Consider the following 16,512-nt stretch of genomic DNA (forward strand, 5'->3'; position numbering starts at 1 on the left):
AACTGTCCCATCAATCTGCTCTCCACTGAAACCGTTGCACCCAGGCCTTCCTCATAAACGTTCAGAGCCGCCTGCTGCTGGCAACTGTGCGTGTGCTGGAGGCTGCCTGGCCTGCAGCTCCCAAACCGATCAGCAGTATCGGGCTGATCCACCGGCAGGATGCAACCCCTCAGTGCAGAAAGCCCTGCCCTCAGGGGAGCCGTGTGCAATTGTGTTTCAGACGCCAGGGAGGAAAGATGTCAGGATGCAAGTGAGAAGACAGAGGTGACCAGGGGAGAATTCAGAGAAGCTTCTGCAGCTTTGCATGAGATGGATCATGTGTTTTCCAAATGGACCCGGCACCAAATCACTCTGCTGCATTAGTGCCTTTTTGCTTTGGAACTGTTATCAACCCAAATGCTGTTCCCCTTTATTTTAGACAGATGCTGCCCTGTTGTATGACGCAGTTCACATCGTCTCAGTGTGCTACCAGCGAGCCCCACAGATGACTGTTAATTCCCTGCAGTGCCATCGACACAAAGCCTGGAGGTTCGGGGGCCGCTTTATGAATTTCATAAAAGAGGTAAAAGCTTCTTTCCTATTGATGCAAACCTTCCATTGGCAACGTGCGGGTGGGGAGCAGCTGTTCAGAGCCCAGAATGAGGAGCTGCACGGTGGCTAGAGAACACACTTACGAGCAATACAGACGACCCTTGCAGAGATGGATGGGAGCAAGGACCCAGGAATCAGATTGTTTGTATGGCCCCTTTGGGACCAAATAAGATGCGCTTGAAAGTAAATGTGGTGATAGAACAGATTGTGCAGCTCTCATCTGATAAAGGCCAATAACCAGAGTCTTGAGATTGCTGGGCTAACCTGAATCCTGGTGAAACACGCCTCACTCTGGTGGAGAGACAGCAGGGCTAAACCTGACCACTCACAATGGTCCAGTAGATAGGATCCTGGACTGGGAACTTCTATTCCTAGCTCGGGTGTGACCCTGCACTTGTACCCTTTGCCTGTCTTGTCTCCAGCCACTGCTGTCACTGTTTGAATGTCCCCACACACATTATCAGCCCCATCTGAAGCTGGAGATGCCTGGTGCCTCATCCATCAGGGAGCTAGAGGTGGGCTGCTTTGATCTGTGCATGTTGAGACCTGGTATAAAAAAAATCGCTGATGCAGCTGGTCAGTGTGTGAAAACTCCACTCCTAACCAGGAGCTCAGCCAGAGCTCTTGGTTGCACTGGAATATTTTTACAGGAGGCATTTTAGAGCATTACCCCAAGTGTGTCTGTGAATGAGAGTCCAGGCCTGGACTGGGGCCTGTCAGTAGTCAATTGTAAAAGTGCATTTGTTGATCTAAAAACCAATATTTAACAAGAATTGCAACTCTCAGTGGTTTACACTCTTTGCAGGTGGTTGATCTTCACCCCTGTGCAAAAGGCTTGCACGAGGCTTATGCACCACTTACATCTCATTTACGTCCTCAAAATAGTTTCCATGGGGTCACAGCAAGACATAAGAAATGACCTAAAATCTCCAGTGCTGTTACAGACGCTCACCTGCGCCTGCTCTGGGCTGCTCTTCTTACAAGGCAGTCTCCTAGCAGAGCGAGAGCTGTCTGCCTTTTGCAGAAACTGTTGGTTGGTGTCCACAAAAAGCACTTGACACAGGCAAAACTGGCAGTGTCTTGTATCTCTGCCCGTGTGCTGATTGCCCAGTTTTGGCAGAGCGGTGGATTTAGTAAGATGGGAGTCCAAAAAGTGAAGTGAACTTCATTTACTCTGTTTTGTGTAATTATAAATTCCCTGGGTTCAGCCCATGCATGCAAACAGCAGCGAAACACTGGTCATTGAGAGCAGCAAGCTTACTAAATCACAGCACTGCAGGGAGGCTGGAACGAGACGTGGCCAGGAGAGCAGCCATGCTGGGCACGTTTCAGGGTGCTACTTTCTTACCAGGCCCGTCCTCTGCTTACTTGCTGTGTTTCGGCTCCTGCCAGCGTAATGTAGCTCACCTCCCTGGGAGACCATCCTAGCCTGAAAACACGAACGAAGAGTGAGGGGTGAGCGGCAGTTCCCTAGTGCTGTGCCAAGGGCACGCTGTGGGCCTGGGCTGTGGACCTGCCATTAGATAGGTGCAAGCACTCTTTGGGATTGCTTTGGGATTAAGGGCTGAAGTCTCATTTACATAAAGGCCTCTTTACACTGCTCTGGCTGCACCTTTTAACATGGGAGTAGTATAATCAGGCCTCAGTATTTTATGCTATTACTGCAGCCATGGAAATCTCTCTTTTTTTCCAAGGCTTTGCAATGGTTAAACTAAATTATCTTCTTTCTGTGGCAGAAAAGTCAATTAAAAGATCATTATTGTTAATTTCTTTTTTGTATTGTGGTATTGCCTACGGGCCCATCAGGGTCCCCCTGTGCTAGGGCCTGTACACACACAGAGTGGGAGAAAGTCCCTGCCCTGAAGCATTTACAATCTGAGTAGACAAGACAGACCAAGGATGGGAGAAAGGAAAGATTATCCCCGTTTTACTGGGACATTGAACTGCCAGTTTGCAGGCTCTGAAAATCTTCTCTTCTCTCTCTCTGTTTGTTCTCTTCTGCAAGGAGCTGCTCCTGCCAGCTGCCAGAAGAGACTGTTGAATAATTTCATTTGTTGCCTCCTTTTGCAAATTACTCTGAGCCCTCCACTCCAGTGGCCGCCTGTTGTTCCTCTTCCTGGCACTCTGTCAGCTACTTGCAGGGATAAGCTTCCTCCACTGCAGCCAAAACACATCATAACTGTGCTCTCTGAGCGCCGGAAAGGACAAAACAGCAAATGCAGAGGGATGTCCCACTGCAGAGACCAGGACCTTAGCCCCGTGTTCCTCACGGAGAGAATTGTGCCAATGTTTGTTCATGTCACACCAGCAAACACACACTGAGGCCTTGTCTTCAGCAGGATTTTTTCAGAGCTGGGATTGGCCTGGGGCACAGCCTGGCTTGTTGTTACCCGTCAAGGGCATCCCGTCCCGTGTGGGAACTGTCGCCCTGAGAATGGCTGTGGGGTGGTCTGGGTTCCTCTCACTGCAGGAGCAGCCGAACAGGACACGGGGATGAGACTGGGCAGCTCAACATCCTGCTGAAGTAACAGAGGAAGCCAGGCAGGTCGCCTCGTTGGCTAGCAGGCTGCTATCACCTACCAGAGTCTCGCAGGGGAGCAGGAAGCCAGGAACAATGGGCAGGGCCGGTTCCAGCATTTTTGCCTCCCCAAAACCAAAACAAAACAAAAAGCCGCAATCAGCGGCACTTTGGCGGCAACTCTACCGCCACCCCTTCATTCTTCGGCGGCAATTCAGTGGCAGGTCCTTCCCTCCGAGAGGGACCAAGGGAGCCGCTGCCGAATTGCCGCCAAAGAGCAGGACATGCCGCCCCTTTCCGTTGGCCGCCCCAAGCACCTGCTTGCTGCGCTGATGCCTGGAGCTGGACCTGCCAATGGGCAAAGCAGAGGGAGGTGAAGCCAATATTCCCTTGGCCTCCTTTCTCAGTGCCACCACACTGGACCTCCTCTAAGGGTCCAGAAATGGAGGGGCCTCCCAAGCACAGGGCATCCTGGAGCCAGCACCAACGAGAGATTTAACGCAAATGAGCTTCAGAACAACCTGCTCTGCAGAGGGCAGGAGAACCTGGTCATCGCTCTGGGGAGGGGAGGTGGGGAAAGCGGCTGAGCTGACCCTTCCTTGTCCATGTTTATTTTGGAAATGAGAAAGCAAAGGGGAGACAGACCCTCATGGGCGACAGGCAGGTGCTATGTCTCATCAAAGGGAGACATGTCTCTGGGCTCAGGGGTAAAACAGACTGAGGAAGAGAGGGAGATGTGGGGGAACGCTGCCTACGGCTGCCAGGGAAAGGAGGGGAGCTCTCCTTGGCTCTAGCTGCCCCGCCTGTGCTCCGTTTCCCTTGTGCCATTGCATTAATGTGACGTCTCCCTGCTCTGCCAGCTCTGTCAACTGCCTGCGGTGGGCTAAGCGGGAGAGTTAGAGCCCCAGCGAGAAGGTGACGCGCTCAATACACATCTGTGTTTGTTTCCGACTCAGTACTTCAAACACTGTGTGTGGTCACCGGGTCCTGGAGAACTTCCCAGCTGTAGTTCCCACCTGCATGTTAATTTGGCAGACTGAGTGCAGTGTCCCGAGCACCCAGGGCAATAGGCCTGTGAGGTGGGGGGCAGCCTTCCTTCAGGAATTAACCAGGCGTACGTATCCCAGGGGAGAGTGGAAGGGGGTTAATCTGGGAAGCCTGCCAGTCATCCTCCCAGTTTGTGCCACTTTCATCATCAGGGGATATTTCTGGCTCATCTCCCCCAGGGAGATACACTTGTTAGAGAACAGCAGGCTGCAGACGAACTCCGCAAGTGGAATGAGTCAACCCAGTAAAGCACGCTACCAGTCTGGCATTTCGGAAAGGGAACAGGGAAATACCAGCCTAAAGTTCAGAGCATGGCAAGCATACTTCACTTGGTGTGTATGGGAGGATGGTATCAGGGTGTCCTGCATTCAGGGAAATGTCACAAGAAACAGCAGAAAAATTGCCCCTTCTGTCCCTAGACGTTCCAGGGCCAGCACTGCACACTGCTGTGACATTAATCACCACTTAGCCTACAGAAGCACCAGCTATTCTTCAGACATTTCTTGCCTCTGAAACCAGGGAGGTTCATTTCTGTGCTGTTGTTTATTAAAACACCAGGAGAGTCACTCTGAGACAGAACGGCAGTGCCAATATCATTGCACTTTTCATCCAAGTGGGATTGGCTCCAGATCGTTTGCAGATCTCCCTTCCCCACCATGCCAGGCTATTCCTCCACCCCAGAATGGGGCTGCAGTTCAAGAGAGCTGCGTGCCCATGGGGCCAGTTCAAACCCTTAAGCACATGCTCACATGCTTTGCTAACAGGGATGGACTTAAGAACTGGGGCCAAGAAGTTCAGAGACTGACCTCCCAAGTCCAAAGAATCTGAAAAGTTATTTATGTTTCTTTTTTTAAAAGAAGAAATAAGCAGTTTGTGGGAAACAGTGGGAGGGTTCTGTTGCTGTTGGGTTTTGTAATGGTGTTACTGAATGATTCATTTGGCTGGTGCCACCGTCAGCAGGTCTCAGAGAAAAACATATTAAAATGGTCTGAGCACAGGATTGGAAGCAACTGAGGTCTAATTAGGGTGACCAGGCAGCAAATCGGGACGGGGTGGTGTGTAATAGGAGCCTATATATGAGAAAGACCCAAAACTCGGGACTGTCCCTATAAAATCGGGACATCTGGTCACCCTAGGTCTAATTTCCACCCTGGACTAGTCACTGAGGCCTGGGGAACACTTCTGTCATTTTCACTTCATTCATCTGAAGAAGTGAGGCTTTTACCCATGAAAGATTACGCCCAAATAAATCTGTTCGTCTTTAAGGTGCCACCGGACTCCTCGTTGTTTTTATACAATGATTGGGCAGAGATAGGCACCGAAACTGAGATTCACAAAAGCCAGCAGGCTAAGCTGAAGCCAGCCAGTGGGAGAGGGGTGCGAAGTGCCACCCTTCTCCCAGATCAGGGCCAGTCCAGGGGGCAGGGAACGCTAGCTCTGCTTGCAATTCTCAGCCAGGACACCGCTTTGGAGTTAGGGTCTCAATGCCATTTTAGCATGAAGCCCAGGACAAGGGGGGAGAAGGACAGCAACCTCCCTCATAACAGTCAGCCCGGTGGTTAGGGCACTCACCTGGGAGAAGGGAGATTCCTAGGCCCTGTTCAAGGCCTCCCTCCCCTATCTGAAGAGGAAGAAAGATTTGAGCAGGGATCTGCCTCCTTTCAGGTGAGAGCTGTGGGATATTCTGATGGGGGAGTCCTGCAGTCTCTCCCATTGAAGATGTTGCCTTGTGGATAAATAATGAGCTATTGAAGCAGGGGGACTGGATCCTGGATCTCCCTGTGATGGGCGAGTGCTGAAACCGCCAGGCTCTGCAGCTGTTCTCTGGCCCAAGCAACCCTTGAAGGGAGAGATGTGCTTCTGGAATTTTTAGTGCAAAAACTGAAGCAGGGAGTGCTTTGAGATGTCTGCCTGGTTTCAGCTGGAGTTTTATGCATCGCAGTGGCCCCAGCCCTGGAACTTAGGTGCCCAACTCCTTCTGAGCATTCAGCCCCAAACTTCCAAGCACTGAGCAGGTCTTCACCTCTTTGTGCTTCACTTTCTCCATTTGAAAAACAGAGGTGAAAATACTTAGCACTTTTCAACTCCAAAGCACCTTGCAAAGGGTAAATAAACATTGGACTACCTCGGCATGGAGGCAGGTGAGGGGGATTTGTTTGTGTTTGAGTGGCGTTGTCCTACGCTGAAAGATGCCCCCTCACCCTCCCCCAGACATTATCAGAGCTGCAAAGACACGAGCAGAAACACAACTAGTTTTGCACCGACCCAGCATGCCAGGGACACGTCCTGAGATCGATGTTGTACACAAAAGGTGCAAATGTAAATCAGGGCAAGGAATATAATAGAATTTATGGAATGCTCCAGCCCGTGCTGCAGCGTGAGCAATGATGGAGGTGATTATTAATTAATCATGCTCGTCGGGGAGAGAGTATCAGTGTAAGGAGTAATTAAAATGAAGCACTGTACAGCAGTAGCAAACGATGATTTATGAAGCCGAGTAACTGCTGTGCTGACTTCTCTCCCTTCCACAGGCCCAATGGGAAGGATTAACTGGGCGTATTGTCTTCAACAAAACCAGTGGATTAAGGACAGATTTTGACTTGGACATCATCAGCCTCAAAGAAGATGGTCTGGAAAAGGTCAGTAAAGTTTGTCCTTCCTGCTAGCTAAAGAGTGTATGAAACCTTCAAAAGATCCACTCAGGCCCCCTGGAAAATGGTGCATCAACCTCATAGCTCCTATATCTGCCTATTTGACATAAGGATATTTGCTGCCTTGGAATTGCCCTGCTCCTGTTTCCTGACGTACACATACACACACACTCATTCACACACCTGAACCTGAAGCCCTCAGTCCAAGTTGTCACAATTAGTTGCCATGTAAGATTGTTGTGGTAACACACATGGGAAATGGTGGAACCACAGAAGCAGAAGAAATTTCCTGAGCAGTCAAGAGCCTGGGTGTTTTTTTTCCATGCCAATGATGGGAGGGAAAAAGCTTAACCCAAGTGCTGCCTAAACGCTGCAGTTTGTTTATGAAGTGTTTTCCCCGGAGGCAACAGCAGCTCTTTAAAGCCCCCCTCTCGATGTGATCTCCTGCTATGAAAATTGCCTAAGGCTGGAAATATCCCCAGTTTATTACAGCCCTGATTCGCCCTCTTGCAGCCTGAGTTTCGAAGGAGATGATAATGTATGGGTTTTTTTTGTTGTTTTTTGATATCCAAGAGAGGGTACAAAAAAAATGAGGACAGGTTAGTTTCCTGGCCTGATTGGAAATGTCCCATTTGGATGTGGAGTGTTTGCAGCAGCAATCCTGCTGCTGAGGATGCAAGGTAGCTGCACAAACACAACCATGTAGAATCTTTCTAATTAGCACAGATCCCTGCTGGATACAGGGATATAATGCCACTGAAGTGCAGGGCTGATTCTCAGGTGCTCATGGGGATTTTATTCCTGTTTCATGGACCACTTAAAAAAACAAAGAATACTCAAATCATTAAAACTCCTAAAACATCATTTTCAAGGGGAGAGCAGTTCATTCAGTGGACAGAACAGAGCAGCAAGTTGCCTGAATAGAACAAAGACCTGCACCGTGGACAACGCATACCAAGAGTCACCATATTCACATGTGCTGTGCTCGAAGCAGGCTGCAGATAGTGCCATTACAGTCTCCGTGAGCTAGCTAGCCATGGTTAGAGAGCCTTCAACCTTAGGGACGGGAGAAATCCTGGGGGCTGATTCTTGGCTGCTTTCCCCATAAGTGATTGCTGACACCTTGCAAAGCGGGTTGCTAGGATTGGTGTCACTGGTAACATCAGCCCAACCAGCTCCCTGAGCCAGTGGACTGCTTACCAGTAATGATCCCGGCAGAGTAATAGGCAAAAATGACAAATGTTTTGGATATCATGTGAATCTGAACTTTAAAGTATTGCCAAAATATCTATCAGTCAACGTAGTTACTCCTCAGCTGTATGATAGAATTGCTGGTCCTGGTGGTATTTATTACTACTGTGTATCACATAATGCTCACAGGATATTGCCAAACCCTGAAGCATATTCCTCAAGGATGTTCATCTTTTATGTTTAATCTTCATCTAGACACGAGATTTTGTAGCTCTCTGCCTTTTTTTTTAAAGCCTTTTATCTACTCTAGAAGGTTTTAAAGTATCAATGTCAAATCTCTGTGGACACTAAGATTCTGTTAATAGCTAATCTGAACTAATGAAATGCCAAATGGCGTGAATCCCAATATGTACTTTGCATTATGTATAATAGCTTATATTTGTTGAGTTTTAGGATTGTGCTTCTGATCCTGCTACCTCCTGGATGTTCTGAGGATTAAAGCTGTATTACCCAAACATAATTACACGTTGTTTGACTATCTGACTTCCACAGTTCTCTTAATGGAATATTTGCATTTTTTCTTTATTTTAATTTTTAAGTTAATTAATGTAGACTTGAATTCCATGCATTTTATTGTCTTAAGGAAAACTTAGCAAGGGATTCTTAGCTGAGTAGGTAGCACTGCCAAAGGCTCTTTATATTATTGTTTCTCTTCCCTATAACAATAATAATCTTCTGACATTTTAACTGCCGCGTGATTGGAAGGAAGCATGGAGCAACGCCTGGCTTTTGTACAATATTTAGAGATTCTCAGAAAGTTCACGGAAATTCCTTTAAAATGTATACTGTTCAAAAACCCTTTCTATGAGTGCAGTAAAACCAGGTTCTTGCCAGAGGTTGCTGGAGAGATTGAATTATTTAAAAAAAAATAGAAAAGAAAAGAAAAACAATCAAGGAAACAAAAAACATAAATAAATAAATAATCAGGAGCTCCTAGCCCTGCCATGGGATTGGTTTGTGGACTCTCTGTTTTCAAGTTTCCATCGCTCATGTGGCCTCGTAGATGAATCGACGTGGATATTCTGTGGTTCCTATTTCTGTGTCTCTGTCTCTGTCTATTTGGGGGCATAACAAGCCTCAGAGGGGCAGCATTAGACAACCAGCCACAAGGTTAAAATACGCCAGGAGATTTTACACCCGCATTCTTGCGGTCTGGGAGAGAGTGCAGAGTAGCGGTTGCAGCAGGATGACAAGGGGCCAGATCATCTTTAGATGTAAATGTGCGCAGCACAATGGTGTCACTGGAGCGGTTGTTTATGCCAGGTATGCCCAGGAGTCAAACTCTTCCGGGGGCACACTGCGTGGCTATCACCAGGCTTTTCCCCTCCCAGAGCGTCAGCTTGCCCAGTGGTAAAATGCTGTCTCACCGGACAGTTGTTAGCGTTAGTCAAGTGATGTGAGATCCCAGCATGAAAGACTCTACAAAAGATCAGTGGGATCTAATACCGGGAGGCAGTGTGGTAGAGTGGATAAGGCACTGGATCAGGATCCAGGAAATTTGGAGTCTAGTCCCAGCTGTGCTGTTAAGCTCCTCTGTGATGATGGGTAATTCTCGGCCTTGGCTTCCCCTCCCACCTGTGTCTGGGAAGGGGCTGTCTTGCACTTTGTTTCCAGAACGCCTAGTGCTACAGGGCTGCTACACACCACCCTAAGAGAAGTAATAACATGGTAAACCTGTTGTTACCTAGCTATATCCACGAAGGTGGAGGAAAGTGCGTTCAGATGTTAAACACGGCGCTTTTCTGAAAGAGTTTCCATTCCAAGAAGTCTCTTTGCCTTATGTTTTCGCATTTGCAGTCGTGCTGTTAAAGGGCTTTTAACGACAGTAAAATATAGATAGTGGCAGGACAGAAAGGGGAGCTGAATTGTAACATCCCATGCCGCATCTATTCCTGAAACTGGAGGGCAGGCAGGCCATATGTGTTTGCATTCATTTAAAAGGGAATTGGACCAAATACCAGTGATGAAGCTGGACCAGTTCCACAGCTGGTGTAAATCGTCCTAATGCCCCTGGTTCTAAAGAAACTGTGACATTTTACCTCAGCTAAAGACCTGGCCCGCTATCTCTTGGCAGAAGAGAACTGATTAAAATGAACATTTGGCCCTATTTGTGACACTTTATAAAGGAACGTAGGAATTCCCAGATTGGATTGGACACATGGTCTATGTACTCCAGGATCCTATCTCTGACAGTGACCAGTGCCAGCTGCTTCAGAGGAAGGTGCAAGAACTCCCTGATGGGCAGTTGTAGGGTAATTGTCCCTTGTTAGAAGTGGGTAGCCAGGAGTTCCTGGCAGGTTGCTTTGTGTCTAGCTCATATTCATTCCCAATGTTACTAGTTTTCAAGGTGGTGCAAAATGGAGCTAAATTAAATGCAGATGGGCTTGGTGTCCACCCTGTGACACCATTGTTATGCCCTTTGTCTGTACCTCCAGGGACTTTGATGCCCTGAGAGGAACTGGTGGAATGTGGAATCTGCCCACATACAAGATATTACAGGAGTTCATATTTCTGAACTATCTCTCTAATACCACTGCCTCTCAGCACTTCTCTCTGCAAGGACGCTGTGATCTCCTGGTGAAATCAAACACTCTCACCCAGGACAAAATTATTAGAATGGAGAAATCTTAATTAATTAATTGAGTAAATTCCTTCTCTCACACTCATGTGTGCTAGATCCAGGGACATTATTCTGTCCATTGGCGAAAATGAGTGCTCCATCCATGGGGGAATTGAACAATAGCAATCCTGCAATGCAAACCAGACAGGAGAATTCATAAGGTTACTCTTTCCCTATTAGTGTGTATGGTCGAGCCTGATGTGACCAGACACATTTTTCACACAAGAACAGATAGGAAATACATAGGAGACACTATGAATTGTGATGCAAGTCACATATATTCCATGTACTTCCAAGTCTACTCAGGGGTGCTGGAACACCCCCAGCACCCCTATTTCCTGCACCTATGAATCCAGTGCTGCAGAGAAGGTGCTGGATGGAAAGCCTAGGAGAATGCTGCCCACAAAATAGGTACAGCCAGGGCAGTGGCACTGCAAACTTCAATTACATTTGGCTGTGGTTTTTAATTTTTTTAAGAAACACAAGTTTTCATGGAAATTCTTTATTTCTTTTGAAACTTGCTGGCTTTTCAATGAAAAGACTTTTAGACTTTTGAAAATGGAAACCAACCAATGTTTTTATCATAGAATCTCAGGGTTGGAAGGGACCTCAGGAGGTATCTAGTCCAACCCCCTGCTCAAAGCAGGACCAATCCCCAGACAGATTTTTGCCCCAGATCCCTAAGTGGCCTCCTCAAGGATTGAGCTCACAACCCTGGGTTTAGCAGGCTGATGCTCAAACCACTGAGCTATCCCTCCCCCTTTTTTTTGTTAAAACCCCAAAAATTCCAGCAACCACCCCCAAAATGTTTTCTTATTTTTTAAAGTTTCATCAGAAATGCCATTTTCCAGCCAGCTGTGTTCTCAACCGTTTCCATACCAGAATTCTCCTCCCACCTAGCTGCAATGCCCTCCCATTTAACAATATGGGAAGGATCAAGTGATCGAGACTGCAGCCCGTGTCCTCTGGTCTATATGACCCACAAAACTCCTTCCAGCACAAATGACTCTAAATACTGTCTAAACACATCCCTTGTGTGCAGCCAAAGCCTGTATTTTGTTTGAATACATCCTATGGCCTCTTTTTGGTTCCGACGGGAGATGGGCCCAAGCTGCAAAATTATGATCTAAATTTTTAACACTTCACAAGTTTGGAAGTGTTAGAATCTGGGGTTTCTGGTGCCAGCCCTGCTGTTCACCAAAGCTTAAGACATTTGCATTGGGGAATCTTTGATTCAGGAACAGCTCTAATCACTGTGAAGTTTGGTCAAAAGTCACTGAGCTCCTGTGCTGCATGGCGCTATTGTCCACTGTTGAATGAATTCCCGAATTCTAGACATCATAGGCCTCCATATTTGTCCACAGGGATCAGTGGCCCCATGAGAGGGCAGCAAAAAGGAAAGCTATTAGATATTTGCAATGTCTGCTCTGCATTGGTGACTGCTGCAGTGGTCGGCAACTGCAGGATTCGTGTCACTTTCTCTTCTGTTTAGTCAACCAACACAGTATAGTCAGCTTTGCTTGCCTGTGCAGCAGAAGACAGAAATAGCTACCCTTCAGCCAGGCCTATGGGATCCTGGAAGAGACTGAACAACACGTCAAGTGTCTAGTAAATTGTTTCTTTGCTTCATTTCAGGTTGGAGTTTGGAATCCTTCTGATGGTTTGAACATCACGGAGATTTCCAAGGGGCGAGGGCCCAACATTACAGACTCACTAACCAACAGATCTCTGATTGTCACCACTGTCCTGGTAGGAGGCTGCTGGCTTGTATTTCTCATCCGTATATAAATGGCTGGAAATGTGCGACTTCTCTGGTGCTTTACAATGCTGCAGTAGCTTTGCCGGTCCCTTTGCTTTTGGCCTGATGTTTTGGGGCTCTCTCCTAGCTCCCTGTGCTATTGGCAAGGTCAGAAACCTGCTCTGGTCACCAGTAAGACACCAACAGTTGCCACACAGCAGTACCTGAGACACTTCAGCTCTTCGCTTTACTTAAGATAACAAGAGATAAGACACTGAGATTTCAGTGCCCTGGGTACTGTCATGTACACATGGTTGGCAAATATTGCCTCATTCATGGTGACCAATTAACCTCTACTAGTTAGCAGCATTTTACCTCCTGCCCCCTGAAAAGGTGTGATGGCTACCTGCTAGCACATGGCTGATCTGGGTGAGGTTATAAAAGGGAAGAGGAAGCTAGTGCAGAGGAGGCTACCGTGGAGAAAATGTGTGTTCTCTCTCCTCCCACCTGGCTGGAGCTGGATAGACCATGGGTGCTTTTTAGCCAGCATTTTGAGCTGGTTTGTCTGGGTTTTGGAAATCAAGCCTTGAGGAAAGGATGTGGAATGACCTGTAGCTGGGGTGTTTATTTTCCCATGCCCTGGCTGGTGAGTCTGTCTGAACAGTGGCTTATAGGCTCTTCCCTGCATAGAAGTGAGGTTGGACTAGAGAGAGGGGGAGACCTGTATCCATATCACTATCTGCTCCACACACTCTCATAGCCACACACTGACAGTGTCTCCTGGTTTATCAGCTGGGCAAGGCAGGCTTTAGCAGCCCTGAATCCCACAGCTGCTCTGTAGGACAGTTCCAAATGTTTTATTAGCAGTAATTGATGCAGAAAGTGGACAGAGTCTGAGGGAGATCTGTACTGAGTGTGCGTAGAGGCGGGTGCTACATCCCAGGAGGCCTGTGATTGTCCTGTTGCCACGTGACCCAACTTGCATTCCTCAGCCCCAGGTGCCATGCCAAACTGGCTCCCTCCCGTCCCTCTGTTTCCGCTCATAAACATGGGGCTGGGTGAGGCAATGGGGTGGGAGTGCTGCACGTGTCTTGAGTTAATCGACCAGAGCTCTGCTAGCTGTCTTATCTTATGGAGACAGAAGAACAATCTGCACAAAGGACTTGGCTTTGGGGGTCTCTGTGCTTCTCTGACCACCAGCTGGGGACAAGGGGATGGGGAAGTGGAGAGGCCACCTGTCATCCTGCAACTTTAACCTGACAGCAGGGGGCCACTGGAGGAAAGAGGCTGGGGAGAGAGGAGGTGAGCTGAAGGCCATGTTTGAGAAGGAGCTGGAAAAGGTGCCATTGGTGCCTAAGGGTGCACAGAGGGAACCACATCCTCTTTGCCCCAGGCCCCCAAAGAGAGAACTGAATGGCTTTGCTGTCCCATTTCACTCTTTGGGGAGATCTTTACCTCAGGCAGCATCTCAAACGAGCTACCCACAATCCTGCTCTGCACCGTGGCAGCTGGCATGAAGGCTCAGAGGGTGAGTGCATTCCCAGAAGCCCTGGCCCTTCCCAGGAATGTGCTGGGGGGATCATTTAACGTGTCTGGTAAAAGATGTATTCCTCCCTGCAAGCTGGGCCTGCTGCTCTGGGCACCTTAGCCACCTGAAGAGAAGCCAAGGCTAGTTGACGTGCTGAGCAATGACTCTGGGGCATCAGAGCCCACTATAAAGGGTGAATATCCTGCAATATTTTCACTGGTGTTAGAATTCACAGTTTGGGTGGGGGGGGGATCCTTTTTTGCATTAGTGGTTAAAATGAAAGATATTGAGTCAATCTGTTTGGTATAAAATGGCACCATTGACATCAGTGCAGCAGCACTGATTTAGACCAAGAGAAAATCTGGCCCACTGAATACTTTCCCAGACAATCAAGTACACAGAAGACCTGGTGGAGATACCTGCTTTCATTGCCTGGTAGGCAGGCCTGGGTTTATGGCACCATTGTCACTCCAAAAAAAAAACAACAGGAGTACTTGTGGCACCTTAGAGACTAACAAATTTATTTGAGCATAAGCTTTTATGGGCTACAGCCCACTTCATCGGATGCATGCAGTTGAAAATACAGTAGAAAGATCTATATATACCCGGGGAACATGAAACAATGGGTGTTACCATACACAATCTAAGGAGAGTGATCAGTTAAGTTGAGCTGTTGTCAGCAGGAGAGAAAAATAACTGTTTGTAGTGGTAATGAAAATGGCTCATTTCCAGCAGTTGACAAGAAGCTGTAAGGAACTGGGGCCGGGGGGGAAGCACGGGGAACTTCAGCACTTCCTTGCTATGGTGACAGAACAGAGCACTTATGGGAGCTAGTTGGTACTTTCTAGAAATGATGTACACAGTGCTGAGTGAATGGCTATTCTAACTGCGCCCAGAGGCATTTCGATACCTGTGTGTCTAGGCAATGGAACTGAAAGGAAGAGGATTATGAGGAGAGGGAATTTGCTGCCCAGAGAATGTGTGAGCATGCTGGCTGGGCTGAGACAGGGCACAAGCAGGTGCTGCACAAACTCCCACGTACAGCTCTGCCAGTGCACATGTAAGGTGCTGAACTGCAGCATCTCCTGCTGTTCCCACACTCCCGAGAAACAGCTGCTCCTTGTCCACATGTGCCAAACAACGAAGTGATTCTGTGTGTTGCTGGGTAGACGCCACTACACTTCCAGTAGCCACGAGGCTGCTTCTTGTTCTTGTTGCACATTTCTTAACCTCCACGTCAATTCTTGTGCTGAATCTCGGGTATGTTCTCTATCCTGGTGCGTGCTGAAGGCCCAGCGAGGGGCTGCCTGCCCTGGGCACAAGAAAGGTTCTGAACTAGCATACTGCCCAAGCTGTGCAGGTGCCTGACTGACTAGCAGGAGAGGCAGTGGAGAGGGGTGGGTGTCTGCTTCAGATGTAACCTATTCTCGTTATAGCAGAAAAAATAAGAGCAAACACATGCCTCAGTATCCTCCCTTCTGGGGCCTTGGTGGCTTGAGGGATTAAGAAGGGGCTAGAGGGGCTCTTCCTCTCTCTGTCACTGATCCAAGGAGGGGCATATTCTGTCCCACATTGCCATTAGCGTCAGGTGGCTGCTCAGTGGCCCTCTAGGAAGTGACTTGTCAGTCTCAGCAGATTTTCTATTTGACAGATGCCCCCATAACTCCAAGGGCACAAAAGCCCCAAATTAGCCACCTTGCTGACAATCTTAGCAGAGATACCAGTGGCTTCATGGGCCTTAAAGCCTGAACCCCCCTCTTGCTTCTAGATGAGGCCCTTCAAGGTCAGAGTTGATGCTCCATACCAGGAGGTGGGGTGGGTACCACCAGAGTCCTTCTCCTGCCACTGCCTGCGTTGTACCTGTTCTGCAGGTACTTCATGCTCCAGAGCTGCCAGTCTGTCAGCTCTCACTATCCCAGAATTCATTTATACACACAGGTTATAACTGCAGCGCTTGTGTTTCTTTCCCCTCATAACTATGTACGTGACAACCTAGCCAAAAGTAATTGAGTTATCCAGCAAACCATGGATACTTAACCGATCTCTTCTCTGTCTCCAACTGTCACACTGTATTTAGTTCTCACCTTCACTATTGGATTTGATAGCAGGCATCAGATCAGAATGAATTTTTATTTAACATCTAATGAATTATGACTAGTAACCTTGGTTTGTATTTGGTGTGTTACATGATGCTGGTCATGCTGTGCCAATCGGCAGCAACAGGAAATAACGCAGTACCTAGAACAAATAAACTGTAACAAAACTTGGGCAGGTTGCGTAGATCAGGTTTGAAATTCTGTTTATGCCAATAATTTTTCCGGCCAATTTCCTTGCAGTGCCTTCCAGGAGCTTCTTCTGTCAATGAATCACGGATGTTAGAGATGGGAAAGAATTGCTTGGTCATGTAGGGTTTAGAGAGTATTGTCTTTTATGACGTATTGTCTAGGGTTCCTAAAAGAATGTGTGGATGTGAACTAGGTATTCATAAAAGAGAAGGACTAGTGTTTGTCCCAGTGGCATGTTACAAGCAGTGTGAAAGGTATCCTCAGCCCAACAATTTGTGCATGC

General features: G+C 47.8%; 1 protein-coding gene across 4 annotated transcripts in view; it reads left to right on the forward strand.

Annotated features, from left to right (window-relative positions):
- The window catches only part of GRIK3 (glutamate ionotropic receptor kainate type subunit 3), a 228,745-nt gene that overhangs the window by 149,255 nt on the left and 62,978 nt on the right, over positions 1-16,512 (forward strand). For all 4 annotated transcript variants that reach the window (XR_003997315.1, XM_030539128.1, XM_030539126.1 and 1 more), the window contains 3 exons: positions 419-562; positions 6,688-6,795; positions 12,314-12,427. Coding sequence is in view for 3 of the 4 variants with exons in the window: in XM_030539128.1 (XP_030394988.1) it covers positions 419-562; positions 6,688-6,795; positions 12,314-12,427 (366 nt within the window). In the remaining variant the exon portion in view is untranslated. The remainder of the gene's footprint in view (positions 1-418; positions 563-6,687; positions 6,796-12,313; positions 12,428-16,512) is intronic.

The sequence above is a fragment of the Gopherus evgoodei genome, chromosome 20, assembly GCF_007399415.2.
Source record: "Gopherus evgoodei ecotype Sinaloan lineage chromosome 20, rGopEvg1_v1.p, whole genome shotgun sequence".
NCBI classification, from domain to species: Eukaryota; Metazoa; Chordata; order Testudines; family Testudinidae; genus Gopherus; species Gopherus evgoodei.